The 14,001-nt window shown below is 38.5% G+C and overlaps 1 protein-coding gene across 7 annotated transcripts in view; it reads right to left on the reverse strand.

Annotated features, from left to right (window-relative positions):
- LOC139945725 (3',5'-cyclic-AMP phosphodiesterase 4C-like) overlaps positions 1-14,001 on the reverse strand; it is a 126,022-nt gene that overhangs the window by 23,921 nt on the left and 88,100 nt on the right. For 6 of the 7 annotated variants that reach the window (XM_071943097.1, XM_071943098.1, XM_071943096.1 and 3 more), the window contains 2 exons: positions 2,893-3,078; positions 572-682 (listed from right to left, as the gene is read on the reverse strand). In XM_071943097.1, the coding sequence (XP_071799198.1) occupies positions 572-682; positions 2,893-3,078 (297 nt within the window). Of the gene's footprint in view, positions 1-571; positions 683-2,892; positions 3,079-5,760; positions 5,842-14,001 lie in introns of those variants that run through there. The other variant, XM_071943099.1, reaches the window with a different exon arrangement.

Consider the following 14,001-nt stretch of genomic DNA (forward strand, 5'->3'; position numbering starts at 1 on the left):
TCAAAATTTACTACAAGTGAACTTGGTCCAGCCGGCTAAAGCCTGGTTCTTTAATTACATGCTGAGAATGCGATACAAATTTTGATGTCACATAATTATTTGCAACAAACAATTTGCATCAGTTGAAATGTGCTCAACTCCTGCGAAACATTCGCTGGGAAAACAGCCATGGGGCAAACAATTCACTTCGCATTCGAATTTGCAGGAAAGTGTAAAATCTGAAGAAAACATCAGCTCTTTTTATTTTAACAGGCAGACTTTAAAAATTTCTGTCTGGAAATAGCTGAAATCTCAAATTTCTCATCCCCGGAATTTCAAACTTAATTTTAAAATATACCAATTAGCCTACTCCAAGAAATATTCCACCTACATGTTATTCTCGTCCTCATGTAAATGACAAATTGATACGCCAGAGTCAAATATGTTGCCTGCAGGCATGAGAGCTGGTTGCATTTCTCCGTTCACCCCCAGACAAAATTGCAAAATTTTCTTACCAAGGCAATTAGTCAAATTCCTGCGGTTCTACAATTACAGGGTATCGATACCAGGAATTTTTCAAAAGCAATCCTACCTGCTAAAATTGGACGGTAACCCTGTGAGAGAGGTATAGTTCTTGCGAACACTCCGCAAACTGGCAAGAATTTGGGCGAAGGGGGTGACGATCACGTCTTCTGCATTGTGACTGCGGGGAAATAACAAACAAGAAACGTTATATTTATTCTTAAACTCCTAACCCATTGTAACAATTTGTTAGGATTCGAACTGCCTATACATGTAGCTACCAGGTAATCTCAGTGGTCCCGGTAAGACACTGCTTTAGAATTGCAAAAGTCGTGGGTTTGAATCCCACCCCAGTAATAGTAGGCTCTGTGAATTGTTTACAGAGCTCGGGAAGCACTGAGTATGCAGTACCGAGTATACAGTGCCGAGTATACAGTGCCGAGTATACAGTGCCGAGTATACAGTGCCGAGTATACAGTGCCGAGTATACAGTGCCGAGTATACAGTGCTGAGTATACGGTGCTGAGTATACAGTGCTGAGTATACAGTGCTGAGTATACGGTGCTGAGTATACAGTGCTGAGTATACAGTGCTGAGTATACAGTGCCGAGTATACAGTGCTGAGTATACGGTGCTGAGTATACAGTGCCGAGTATACAGTGCTGAGTATACAGTGCTGAGTATACGGTGCTGAGTATACAGTGCCGAGTATACAGTGCTGAGTATACAGTGCTGAGTATACAGTGCTAACACACATCAGTGTATATTATTGGGTAAAACCAAAATGATTAATATCCCCGATGCAATCTCCATCTATTAAACTTGTTTGTGTTTATGTACGAACTGCCCACATCAAGTTGGAAAGCCAAGCTTTGGTTGAGAGAACGGGGCAAAGCCAACTTATCCCCCTGGCTGATACATTTAAGAGGATTTAGAAACTATTTACATAACTATAAATAAAGAAGTAGAGTTATAGGGGCCTTCCCTTAGTCTAGGGGAATGAAGATACCCTGAACTGGATGCTAAGGGGATTTGAAAATGGTTTGCATTACCATAAATAAAGAATTCAGGTAGAAGGTGTAGGTAATCGCCTTGGTCTGGGGAATGAAGACACCCTGAACTGGATGTTAAGGGAATTTAAAAATGGTTTGCATTACCATAAATAAAAAATTCAGGTAGAAGGTGTAGGTAATCGCCTTGGTCTGGGGAATGAAGACACCCTGAACTGGATGTTAAGGGAATTTAAAAATGGTTTGCATTACCATAAATAAAAAATTCAGGTAGAAGGTGTAGGTAATCGCCTTGGTCTGGGGGATGAAGACCCCTGAACAGGGTGTTACATTTCAGAGGACTTACAAATAGTTTAATTTATCATAAATAAAGAATTAGGGAAGTGGGTGTGGGTACCGCCTTGGTCTGGGGGATGAAGACACCCTGAATTTCCTGGGTGTTAAATTTCACATGGTTACAAACTCTCTATATCACAATAAAACAGAACTTGAGTGGTGGGTTTGGTTACCCCTTGGTCTATAAGATGAAGACACCCTGAACTGGGTGTTAAATTTTAGAGAATTTACAAATGGTTTGCATTACCATAAATAAATAATTTATGTAATGGGTGTGGGTATCACTTTGGTCCAGAGGATGAAGACACCCTGAACTTTATGGGTATCACATTTTAGAGGATTTACAAGATGGTTTATATTACCATAAACAAGAATTCAGGCAGTGGGTGAAGACAACCTGAACATAATGTGTGTGACATTTCACATGGTTTACAGACGCTCTTCGTCACCCGTAATTATATCAAAAAAACTAGAGCAGTGGCTATGGGACTCCCGATTGGTCTAGAGGATGAAGACTCCTTGAAATTTGTTGGTGTTACATTTCCGAGGTTATCCAGAATCAAAATCAATACAAATGAAGAATCATGTATAGTGAGTGTGGATTGCCCCTTGGTCTAGAGGATGAAGTCCATTGAACCCAATGGTATAACATTTCAGAGTATTTAGTCACAAATCGATGAACTAAAGCAGAGCTGCCAACATTTGCATCTTGCAATCAGGGGGATGTTGCACAACCATCAGGGAGGTAGAATTACAGAAAAACAGTTTCCGTAATGAGGGGGAGCTTTTCAAATTTGTTCATCAGAGCTCGGACAGAAAATGTGTTCATCAGAACATTGAGAGAATGCTTTAGTTTCAGGGAACTTTCTGCAGAATCAGGGAAAGGTGGCAGCTCTGCTCAAGATCTTGGTCTAGGTCTCTCCTGAAGCTGAACCTCATACTTTGTAGGTGTTACATTGTAAAGTAAATTTAAGATCAAAGAAGAAGTTGAACCCAGTATTCTCTTCCCTTTCATAATATATAAAAACTAAGAAACTTTGCTTACCAATCGCTTGTAATGGATGAGTTTCTGGACATAGACTTCGGCGACAGGTCGAAATCGCTGTCGGATCTGTACAAGAAGGATTCTCTCCTCTGTGGGAAGTTTGCCGAGAGGATGAGGCCAGACGACGGGCTCGCGGCATCGATGCCCGGACTCCTGCTCGGTGATGCGCCATTCTCAACATCAAAGCTGCATGGAAATATAGGAAAAGAGTAGAAACAGATGAGAGGTGAGGACGCCATGTTGGGTTTAGGTTTTTTTGAGGGAACTGGAGAAGTTCCTTGGATCTTATAGTTGAGATCTTATCATTAAATCTCACCCACCCCGAATGGGATTCAATGAGTGGGATTGAGATCTCACTATCAAAGATTGGGACTGGAATCATAGTGAGGGGGTTGAGATTGAACATATTGGAATTATCACCGGACTTATGTAACGAGTGAGTGGGAATGATACACAAGCGGCGATGAGTAAGATTGAGAACTTCCTTTACAGCCGAGTGGGGTTGAAATCTTCAATCGCTAAATTGGGGTTGCTGTTCTGAAAAAAAAGGAAACTGGCCAACTGTTAATTACGACTGTGTTAAAGTTACCATTGAATCACACAATCTTCTCTGCATTTAAGTAGGAATTGATGCATTGCATAGTGTAGGAAGTAAGTAGATTTATGGATTAACAACCGTGCGCTCAAAATCTCTCTTTGGCACTAAGAAGAAATATAACAGTGTACTCTGCTCATCTTCTGGAGAATGCAATTCCTCCTCATCAACCTATCATCATTTGGGATAAAGCAGTCATGGCATCTTGTTAGCCGATTCCAATAAATAACAATGTTGAGTATTATAATCCGTCTTACATGTATGACACTGAACTTTGAAACAACCGTCCCAGTTGTTCTAAAGTTGGCAGTTCTTATAACTTTGCTGTGCATTAATTACTTTAACTACAGCCCTGATATAAATAATAATAATAACTTTTGATTTATATAGCGCCTAATAACTAACACTTAATTCTCTAAGCGCTTTACATTAGTGCCCTGGTCATAGGGCCAATAACATCCCTTTTTAATGTTTCTCAGCTCCCTTGGGAGTATACAACCTAGGCAACAGTTTATATCGCTCCAAAGGCTTTTTTCATTCACAATATCAACCTCTACCCTCGCAGGTACCCATTAATTCCCCTGGGTGAAGAGAAGCAATTATAGTAAAGTATCTTGCTCAAGGACACAAGTGTCAGGACCGGGATTCGAACCCACACTCCGGTGAAAACGCACCAGAACTTGAATTTGATGCTCTTAACCACTCGGCCATGACACTCTATAATACTTTCACAGAGACAATATAAGCAATCGCCTCCATGCCCCTACCCCTGTCATTGCCTTGGTGCCCCTCGAAATGTAGCAGTTTAGAAATTTACATTTCCCTCATAGAGATGCCCTTTACTAAGGTTAAACTGTCTTGCCCTTACAATAACCAAGTTCCACGACCGAATCACAACCTTTGTTACAAAAATAGTAAATCACGGCAACCAAATTAATATATACCCCATGGGTATACTGCATGATTTAATCTGTGTTGGCTATAGTACCCTAAAGGGTCAGGCAAAACAACCTTGTACCCAAAGCATAGTCTTACTACAACAAAATTGCCAGAGGAAGACTTCACATATGAAGTTGTATAACACTGAAAAGTCAACTAAAAGAACATCGAATATCTACGCACACACTGCTACAGCGCGTGCCCTCCCGGAATTGTGTGTGGCTCTGTGACTATACGCGCCGAGCAACTTTGTGCAGTGTGTTAGGGGATTTTTTACGAGATCGTTTATGGGTTCAACTTGTTGGTGCCCAAATTGATGGAGGAAATATCACTCCAATCAGAATGAATGTCTCACCAGATTAGAGCTTATAAAATAAAGTTTAACTCAATGCAAACAACATGTTTATTAAAACTTAGGGGGCCCTAGATACGGCCTTTTGAAATGCTGCTAGGGTTGTAAAAAAGAAGTTAATTTTTAAGTTTCTCACGCAAATCGGCACAAAACTACAAATTTAAGTCTCCAAAAAAAGAGAGACTATGTATGTAAAAGGGGATATATTCATCTTTCTTTTTCTGCAACGAACAAGTTTACATAGTTAAGGAGTAAGGAGTTATGACAAAAAAAGGAGTGAAAACGTGTTGGTTTTTGCTTAGAAACGTGCGTGTGCAGGGGGTTTCGCACTGCAATGGTTTAATTGTCATTACAAATTGATGTGAGCAGTAACCTTGTAACCAGGGGCCTCTATACCTCAACTAGTCAACTGAAGAGCTTGAGGTAAGATAAGTAATCATCGTAATGAAAAACATATATTTTTTTATATACAAAATAAAAAATCTCTAGAATTACATAATTAGGTTTCTGACCTGCCTTGAACGCACTCAAAACAAAAGCAAGGAAAAAATAAAACTGTACCAAAATACAAAATTTCCAACAACAGAAATAGTGTGCTTAAGGTAAACATAAAGTTGCAGACAATTTCCTGTCAAACAAGAGACTGAGAGCTATAACTGTTCATATCATCGCTATTTTAGTGTGATACTGTGAACACTGGGTTTCACATTTCCATTTGTGATGAACAAGCAAGTACAGCGGCCATAAAGGTGGCCTTTCTCTGACAGCTAATAAATTACAAATCAGGTTTGATACGCCTTGAGATGCCTCCGCCATAACGCTTCAAATAGTAACATACAATCCTGCAAGGTAACATTTGACTAATCGTTTGAGGTAACACCACTTTTTGTTACCACAAACCTCACTAGTTATACCATTCAAAGTTTGAAATTCATTTAACATTTGACTGCAAAGCAAACAAAAGAAATACTTAGGTGTTTACTTTCTATCTCGGCTCAGCTGGGTGTGCAACTTCAAATTGGCGCCGAAAACGTCAGCCATGTTAAATCATCATAGTTCCACTCTGGATCTACCGATATCATCAACACAGCAACAGCCCTCTAAACCACAAATTCTGAATACCACTTGTTGTACTCAGTTGCCATAGCAACGCCCAAAGGTCTATAACTCTGCCTAAATCATCACATGTGCAGACCCCCTGCTTGGGTGTAACAAGTACAACACTAGTGATTGATCAAACCACAGACCTTACTCTTTGATCAAACAAAGAGTGTTCCGAACTGTAGTTTATGACACTGCATTAAACAAATTCTTCCAACACTGTGCAAAAGATTCCTACATGAGGAAATATTGACATAGAGAGCCTGGTCATATTTGTTTATGAAGAAGAAAAAAAAAAAAGAAAAAAAAAAATGCAGCAAAGTTTCAATATGGAGATTTCGGTTTTACTTTTAATGATCAATCATACATGTACATGAAATAACAAATTTTGGCTTAATTTGTTGAGTGAGTCGAGTGAGTCGGGAGAGTATGGTGAACAATTTCTGTAAATTTTCAGAATCTTAGCACCTTGACATTAATTTTTTGCTGAAACAATCGAAGTCAGTTGTTGCGTTTTTTTTTTATAGTTTAGGGGCCTCCTTTTTTTCCAAGAAAAAGGGAGGCCAGCTAGTTAAAAATGTCTTTTCTCAGATGGAAATATTTCACACAAAAAGTTATTCTAGTATGAATTTCATATTCAGTATGCTTTCAGACAAAACTAAAACTTGTTTATTTTTTATCCTGATAGTACCTTTCGGTGATTTAGTTTATGTTTTTTGTTTTTCAAAACGTAAACTCCTGCTGGAGGTTGACATTGTAAACTGCAGAGAAAACCCCCCAGAATAACCTCAAAACCCTAAGTAAAGCCTCAGGCAAAGTCACACAATACAGGTCATTCAAGCACTGGTTCTTGAATATAACTTTTCCTTTTCACATTTTCTTATATTAGTTCATCATTTCATCATGTACGGGCTATGTGTGGCCATGTTATGTTCCGTCCATTTGAAGGGAAGGTTTATGTTTGGTAATCACTCAAACAATTAATGGCAAAATAAATTTACTCGGTTAGAAACAAAGCAGCAGATTTCGATAATATACAGCATTTTGGGAATAATTTCACTGTAGAGTGGTAATGAAAAAAGATATGAGTTTTTATTATTTCTACTAAAATTTGTACTTGAGAGACATTTCTGCCGCAAAAACGCTACATACCTCCTTTAAAAATGATATTTATCACAAGATAGATGTATTGTAAAAAATCTATATGAGGCTTAAACAGTTCCCCTATTTTGTAGGAAAAATTCACTTTTTCAGTTAAAAAAAAAAAAAAAATGCATTAAAAAATGTTCAGATAATCTCAAATTTAAGGAAAAATTCACTTTTTCAGTAAAAAAAAAATAAAAATGCATTAAAAAATGTTCAGATAATCTCAAATTTAGTAAATTTCTTCGAACATGGATCTTTCTCTTCAAAAGGCGTTGACCGGTTAGTGGTACAGTTGGTTGGCTGTACGTGAGTGGGACTTTTTATTTTACTTCTCCTTTCACATCCTGAGGAATAGTTTGATGTTATGATTCGATTTGGTTGTAATATAGTTTATTATGATAACATTTATGTCTCACACCGAATGCACTGTGATGATCTGATACGATTTTGGTGTGTGAACTCCTGAGCAGTCCTTAAAGACAGTGGACACTATTGGTAATTACTCAAAATAACGATAAGCATAAAACCTTACTTGGTAACGAGTAATGGGGAGAGGTTGATAGTAGAAAACATTGTGAGAAATGGCTCCCTCTGAAGTGGAGTAGTTTTTCGAGAAAGAAGTAATTTTCCACAAATTTGATTTTGAGACCTCAGATTTAGAATTTGAGGGCTCGAAATCAAGCATCTGAAAAACACCCTTGTCACACGTAGTAGTGTGATTTCAGATGCTTGATTTCGAGCCCTCAAATTCTAAATCTGAGGTCTCGAACTCAAATTCGTGGAAAATTACTTCTTTCTCGAAAAACTGCTCCACGTCAGAGGGAGCCATTTCTCACAACGTTTTCTACTATCAACCTCTCCCCATTACTTGTTACGGGGTTTATTTTATTTTTTTAGTTTATTTTATCTCGCAACTTAGACGACCGATTGAGCTCAAATTTTCAAAGGTTTGTTATTTTATGCATATGTTAAGATACACCAAGTGAGAAGACTGGTCTTTTACAATTACCAATAGTGTCCAGTGTCTTCAAAGGGCACGTATACCTTTGGGAAGAGTGGTTGAACGCGTGTCAGGATGATTTTTAAAGGCACTGGACACCATTTTTGGTTATCACTTAAAATAAATGTTAGCATAAAAACTTACTATGTAATGAGCAATTGACACAGCTGTTGCAGAGCTGTTGATGATATAAAACATTATGAAAAACTCCTCCTTCTGACGTAAAATAGTTTTTGAGGAATAGGTAATTTCCCACCCAAATATTCAGGCCTGAAGCCTTTTATTTTAGGCATCTGGAGAAGGACACACAGTTTTGGCAAAAAGGATGTCTTTTCTTTCATTATTTTCTTGCACATCGATGACCAATTAAGTCAAAATGTTCACAGTTATTTTTTTTAGCAGGATACTGGTCTTTGTTAACTACTTAAGGTGTCCATTGCCTTTAAACAAACCTTTGTATGGTTGGCTTATTTTTTGTTAATGCAGTATTATTTGGAATAAGATCAACACTGGGAAGTCAATCTCAATAAAGCATTAATAGCTTCACACTTTTCTTTGATGACATAAATTTGGCCACAATATCTTTTAAATTTAAATTTGATATTTTCCTACACCACACAACGGAACACAATGAATAAGAAGAATTCTGATAATGATGTGCTTTGTGTTGTAAAATACACTGACACACATGTATAGTGTATTCATTTTATGACAATTTTATTCATGAATTGGGAATATGTGATCTGGAGTTAGGAGTGTGTGACTCACTGACGCACTCCCCGAATTATCAGAGCAGCATCTCCCTTGGACGGCAGCCAACTGCAAACTGCGTTCCTCAGATTATTTGACTTGTGTTATCTGCCGTCCATAGCAAACAATCGATGTTTAGAATTTAAACATATTGCTGACTACGGCAGTAAGTAAGATGACTGCGTGGCAAGCTACCCACGAAGTTACCCCATGGCTTTCTGCATATAAATTTACGGCTGTTCAAATATACTTAGTGCAGGCATCACTTAGCTCTCCTCATGCCCAACTGGAGATACGCAGAAAGACTTCCTCAGTGTTTGAGGTATTAACCAGGGTTGCAACTCACTTTGGAGTACATTCCAACGCTTTCTATGAGTTTGTACTTTTGCAACCTTTTAACTAACAGAGACAATTTATTGCCCTTGTTTCAACATCTATAAACTGTGTCTTTAAAGTGTTACTGAAAAATTGAGTTCATTTGTTCATGTATGTCAGTTGTAGTGGCGATATCATGCTTTAATACTTTGCATGTTTTTATTATGATTGTTTTAACAGTACAAAAATTGGGATATTTAGCACAAAATCTTTGTCTAGAGAATAATATAGGCAGAGAAATATAACAGCTGCACCAGAGAACATTGAGCAACTATCAAAACCATGTGACACGGCAGTCCAGTGGTTAGACTGCAGGATTTGCAAACACAAGGTTGAAGGTTCAAATTCTACCAAGCTTACTGAATCACAACTTCTTGGTTGTGTAATTCATACTCATAGACATAAAGCCAATCAGACTAACCAGTTTAAAGGGTTACCTTAGGTCAAAAATTGAAAACAAGCAGATTTTGACTCTGTGTGTGCAAAGATTTCATGCAGCCCTATGCCAAAAGCTTTTTTTCCCCTGTGAGATCAGGGCAGAAACGTGTGCTTAGGACAAGCAGGTTTTTTATTGTACAATTAGCAGGGGTACAGCAAGGTGGTGTGGCAGGGGTACAGCAAGGGTGGGAGTGGCAGGGGTACAGCAAGGGTGGGTGTGGCAGAAGTACAGCAAGGGTGGGTGTGGCAGGGGTACAGCAAGGGTGGGTGTGGCAGGGGTACAGCAAGGGTGGGAGTGGCAGGGGTACAGCAAGGGTGGGTGTGGCAGGGGGTACAGCAAGGGTGGTGGGGCAAGGGGCAAAACAGAGGGGTGAGCTCACCAAGATATTGCTATTGTGGTTATTTTTTAGATACAAGCATTACATTGTAAGGTAGGGATTGATTTGAATTGAACTACAATGTAAATGCACATAAATGTCATTTTACATGCTTTGCCTTAACACCAGCGCTCTGGGCACACAATCTGAGCTTTCCGGCACAGGACTGTGGGACAGTCAAGCATAAAATGTTTGTAGTTTTATGAAAAGTCATTCCAATAGTCTGTAGTCTACAGCATAAATCAACAAAATATTAAAAAGAAAGGCACCATGAAGGCAACTTGTTAAAGGCCACCGACTTGCTTTATATTCAGTCCACTTTATTGTGATCATAAAAGTCACCATGCATGTCAAACTACCCACCAGCGACCAGACCAGCGAGGTCGTAAAATCAAGTCAAATCTCAGAAATACAATAAAAGGGCAGCCAGCAATTTTGGCTTACAATATTACCAACGTCATTATAACGCAATAAAAAGGGCTGGATGTTTGATACTGTTCGGTATATGCAGACAGTCTTTGACAGACAAAATCAGCAGTATGTACAAGCAGGTTTGTCTGAAGATTATCACGTTTGTTAAAGGCAGTGGACACTATGGGTAATTACTCAAAATAATTATTAGCATAAAACTTTACTTGGTAACGAGTAATAATAGGGAGAGGTTGATGGTATAAAACATCATAACAAACGGCTCTCTCTGAAGTGACATAGTTGTCGAGAAAGAAGTATTTTTCCACGAATTTGATTTCGAGACCTCAAGTTTAGATATTGAGGTCATGAAATCAACCATCTAAAAGCACACAACTTCGAGTGACAAGGGTGTTTTTTCTTTTATTATTATCTCGCAACTTCGACGACCGATTGAGCTCAAATTTGTTGAGATACACCAAGTGAGAAGACTGGTCTTTGACAATTACCAATAGTGTCCACTGTCTTTAAGGGCCTCAACCTCAATAGGTAGACGCCCCCGAGAAGTTCAAAATGGAAATTTTTTAAAGGCGATTGTGGAACAGGCATTTTGACCTCATGAAATGTGCGTCACTCATAGAAATAAGAACCTGTAGGTTCTGTTGAGAGGGTCATTATCCGGGGTTTTTTTTTTATATAGAAATGAGTGAGCCTTTCATTATTATACCCATGTATGGCTAATTATCCACATGATGGACATACATAATGGAGAAATTGCATTAAGGCATGATGGCATTTTGCCAGACACGCTTGTTACATTAGATCATCATCTTGTACTTATCATTGTAAATTTTGTTTGCTTTATTGTTGGTTTAGGAATAATGTTTTTGACTCTTTTTTTAATATAGTAAAGCACTCAGTGACTGGTTCGATGCTGGGTGCTGTATAAATCCTGCTTATTATTATTATTATTTTATGCCATATTCATGACAGGTAATATTTTAATGGTTTTAGCAGTTAATAATCCAACGACTTTTGATTTTTCTTCAATCTATCTCAATGTAGCCCATGAAGTTATATATGTTAAGAACTAGAGGGCGCACTACCCTAATTTACGCTGCCCCACGTGCGCCCATAATGCAAGTTGTAAAAACAGCATCGCATAGCATGTATTTATCATTCACACACGACGTGTACCTCATATTCAAAAGGCGTACAACATTCATGGCGCACATCCTTTCGGTCCTGTCGCATTTGTGCATGCAGCATCACCAGTGTGCCCTCTAGCTCTTAGATATAACTCTATGATGGTAGCCATGCAGACTGAGGCCATAGTAAGACAAGCAGTCAGTTCCCTTGGTGAGAAAGTACAAATACATGCAGAATCATTGTGTACATTGGGAACCTGACAGAGAATGCTTTTGATTGTTGTTTCTCAATGTTTTCTTAAGGAAAGTCTCGCTTTATCAGGTTTGTGTTATGTTCTCATCCGGAAAGCCCCGCAAGGTCCCCAACATTTTAAATGTCAAATCAATGATTGTACACATGTACACCCCATCAAACAGAATGTCTAATGTATGTTTATAAATTGCCGACATCAATTCAGCGAGTGCACTGAGGTGCAGTTGCACCCCAGACAGCGTTGTTAGAATACGTGCAATAAAAGGCAACACAAACAGAACAATTAATGAAACATCACTTTTCATTCCTATAACGGCTCTACTTACTGATCATGGTCCAGCACGTGCTTGTCGAAAAAAGGGGACAATAGGGAGCTGCCAAGTAAACAAACTAACAGTTGCTTTTTGTGTTGTAACCATAAGGGGGTATTCCAACCGAAACACAGCTTTTGGCAACGCCCCTGAATACAAAATCCCTGATGAATCTTACTTTAAAGCCATTGGACCCTTTCGGTTCAGAAGAAGAAAAAAAAACTTCACAGATTTACAAATAACTTACAGGGTTTAACTACTTACAGAAGGCAATGGTGAAAGACTTCTCTTGAAATATTAGTCCATGAAATGCTTTACTTTTTGAGAAAACAGCAAAACAATATAAATTCTCGTTAACGAGAATTACAGATTTATTTTTAACACATGTCATGACACGGCGAAACGCGCGGAAACAAGGGTGGGGTTTCTCTGATGACCGATTGAGCCTAAATTTTCACAGGTTTGTTATTTGATATAGAAGTTGTGGAACACAAAGTGTGGGCCTTGGACAACACTGCTTACCGAAAGGGTCCAATGCCTTTAAAGAAAATGCATTTGCAGCAAACGAAATTAAAAATTCTGTCTTTCATATGAAAGTCTTTACAAAATTTAACATACATGTACAGACACTATTAAATACGGCAGAATAAAGCATGCAAAAAGGGTTTTCTGAACCTTTAAATACTCCCAGCAGGAAATAGCCTCAATCCCCTTAAATAAACTGCTCTGAGTTTATAATGCCTCAATCCTCCAGAGTCAACCAAGAGTAGTTTACACAGGATCCCTACAGCTACTGCCTCAATACTCCAAGATCAACATGGGAGTTACTTAAATACAACTGCCTCGGACACGAATATCATCCCTTAATACCGTCCCTTAATCCTTCAAAATCAGCATCCATCCAGATGACTGTGAATGGATTGAACAGGTATAGTTTTACGGTAATTTAATTTTTTGCAAACTAGACTTGTGGACAAGTCGTTATATATATGTCGCGGTGATAGCGAATCGGCTCTCTCGCAACTATCTCGCAAGACAGCTGTTCTGCGCAAGACTACTGCTTTCTTGACTGTTTATTAGAACATTAGTTTTGTGCAAGCAAGCAATATCGCGAGATAACTGCGTGAGAGCCGTTTCGCTATCACTGTGACAAAATTATAACGACTTGTCCACAAGTCTATATCGCAAACAGGCAACAATTGACAAGACACCAGTATCTGGAAGAGCTTTAAAGACACTGACCATTATTGGTAATTGTCAAAGACCAGTCTTCTCACTTGTTATGCATAAAATAACCAACCTGTGAAAATTTGAGCTCAATTGGTAGTCAAAGTTGCGAGATAATAATAAAAGAAAAAACACCCTTGTCACATGTGCTTTCAGATGCTTGATTTCGAGACCTCAAAATCTAATTCTGAGGTCTCGAAATCAAATTGGCGGAATATTACTTCTTTCTCAAAATTACGTTACTTCAAAGGGAGCCGTTTCTCACAATGTTTTATACTATCAACAGCTCCCCATTACTTGTTACCAATTATGACTTAATGCTAATAATTATTTTGAGTAATTACCAATAGTGTCCACTGCCTTTAAGATTGCACTATTCAGATAAGTCTCTTGTTGACCTGTCTGACATCTGAGTAAGATGCTGTTAAGAGTTGGGAGGAAGTAGGAATGCAATCTTTATCTATGAGTATTGATCGTTATGAGCATAGATAATAACGTAACCTGTCACAACACATTTTGAGCAACAGAACCTGTGTCAGTTCAACGACAGGTCAAAGAAAAAAGTATTTAGAGAAAATTTGCTATACCATTTCGTTATCAACGTATAAAAAATGGGGAGCTGCCGAGTTGGATATGGGACGCAGAAGCGCTATATTTTTTCCATATATTCCACTTTTGCTCGTGTGATA

This window comes from Asterias amurensis, chromosome 13, assembly GCF_032118995.1.
Source record: "Asterias amurensis chromosome 13, ASM3211899v1".
Taxonomy (NCBI): Eukaryota; Metazoa; Echinodermata; class Asteroidea; order Forcipulatida; family Asteriidae; genus Asterias; species Asterias amurensis.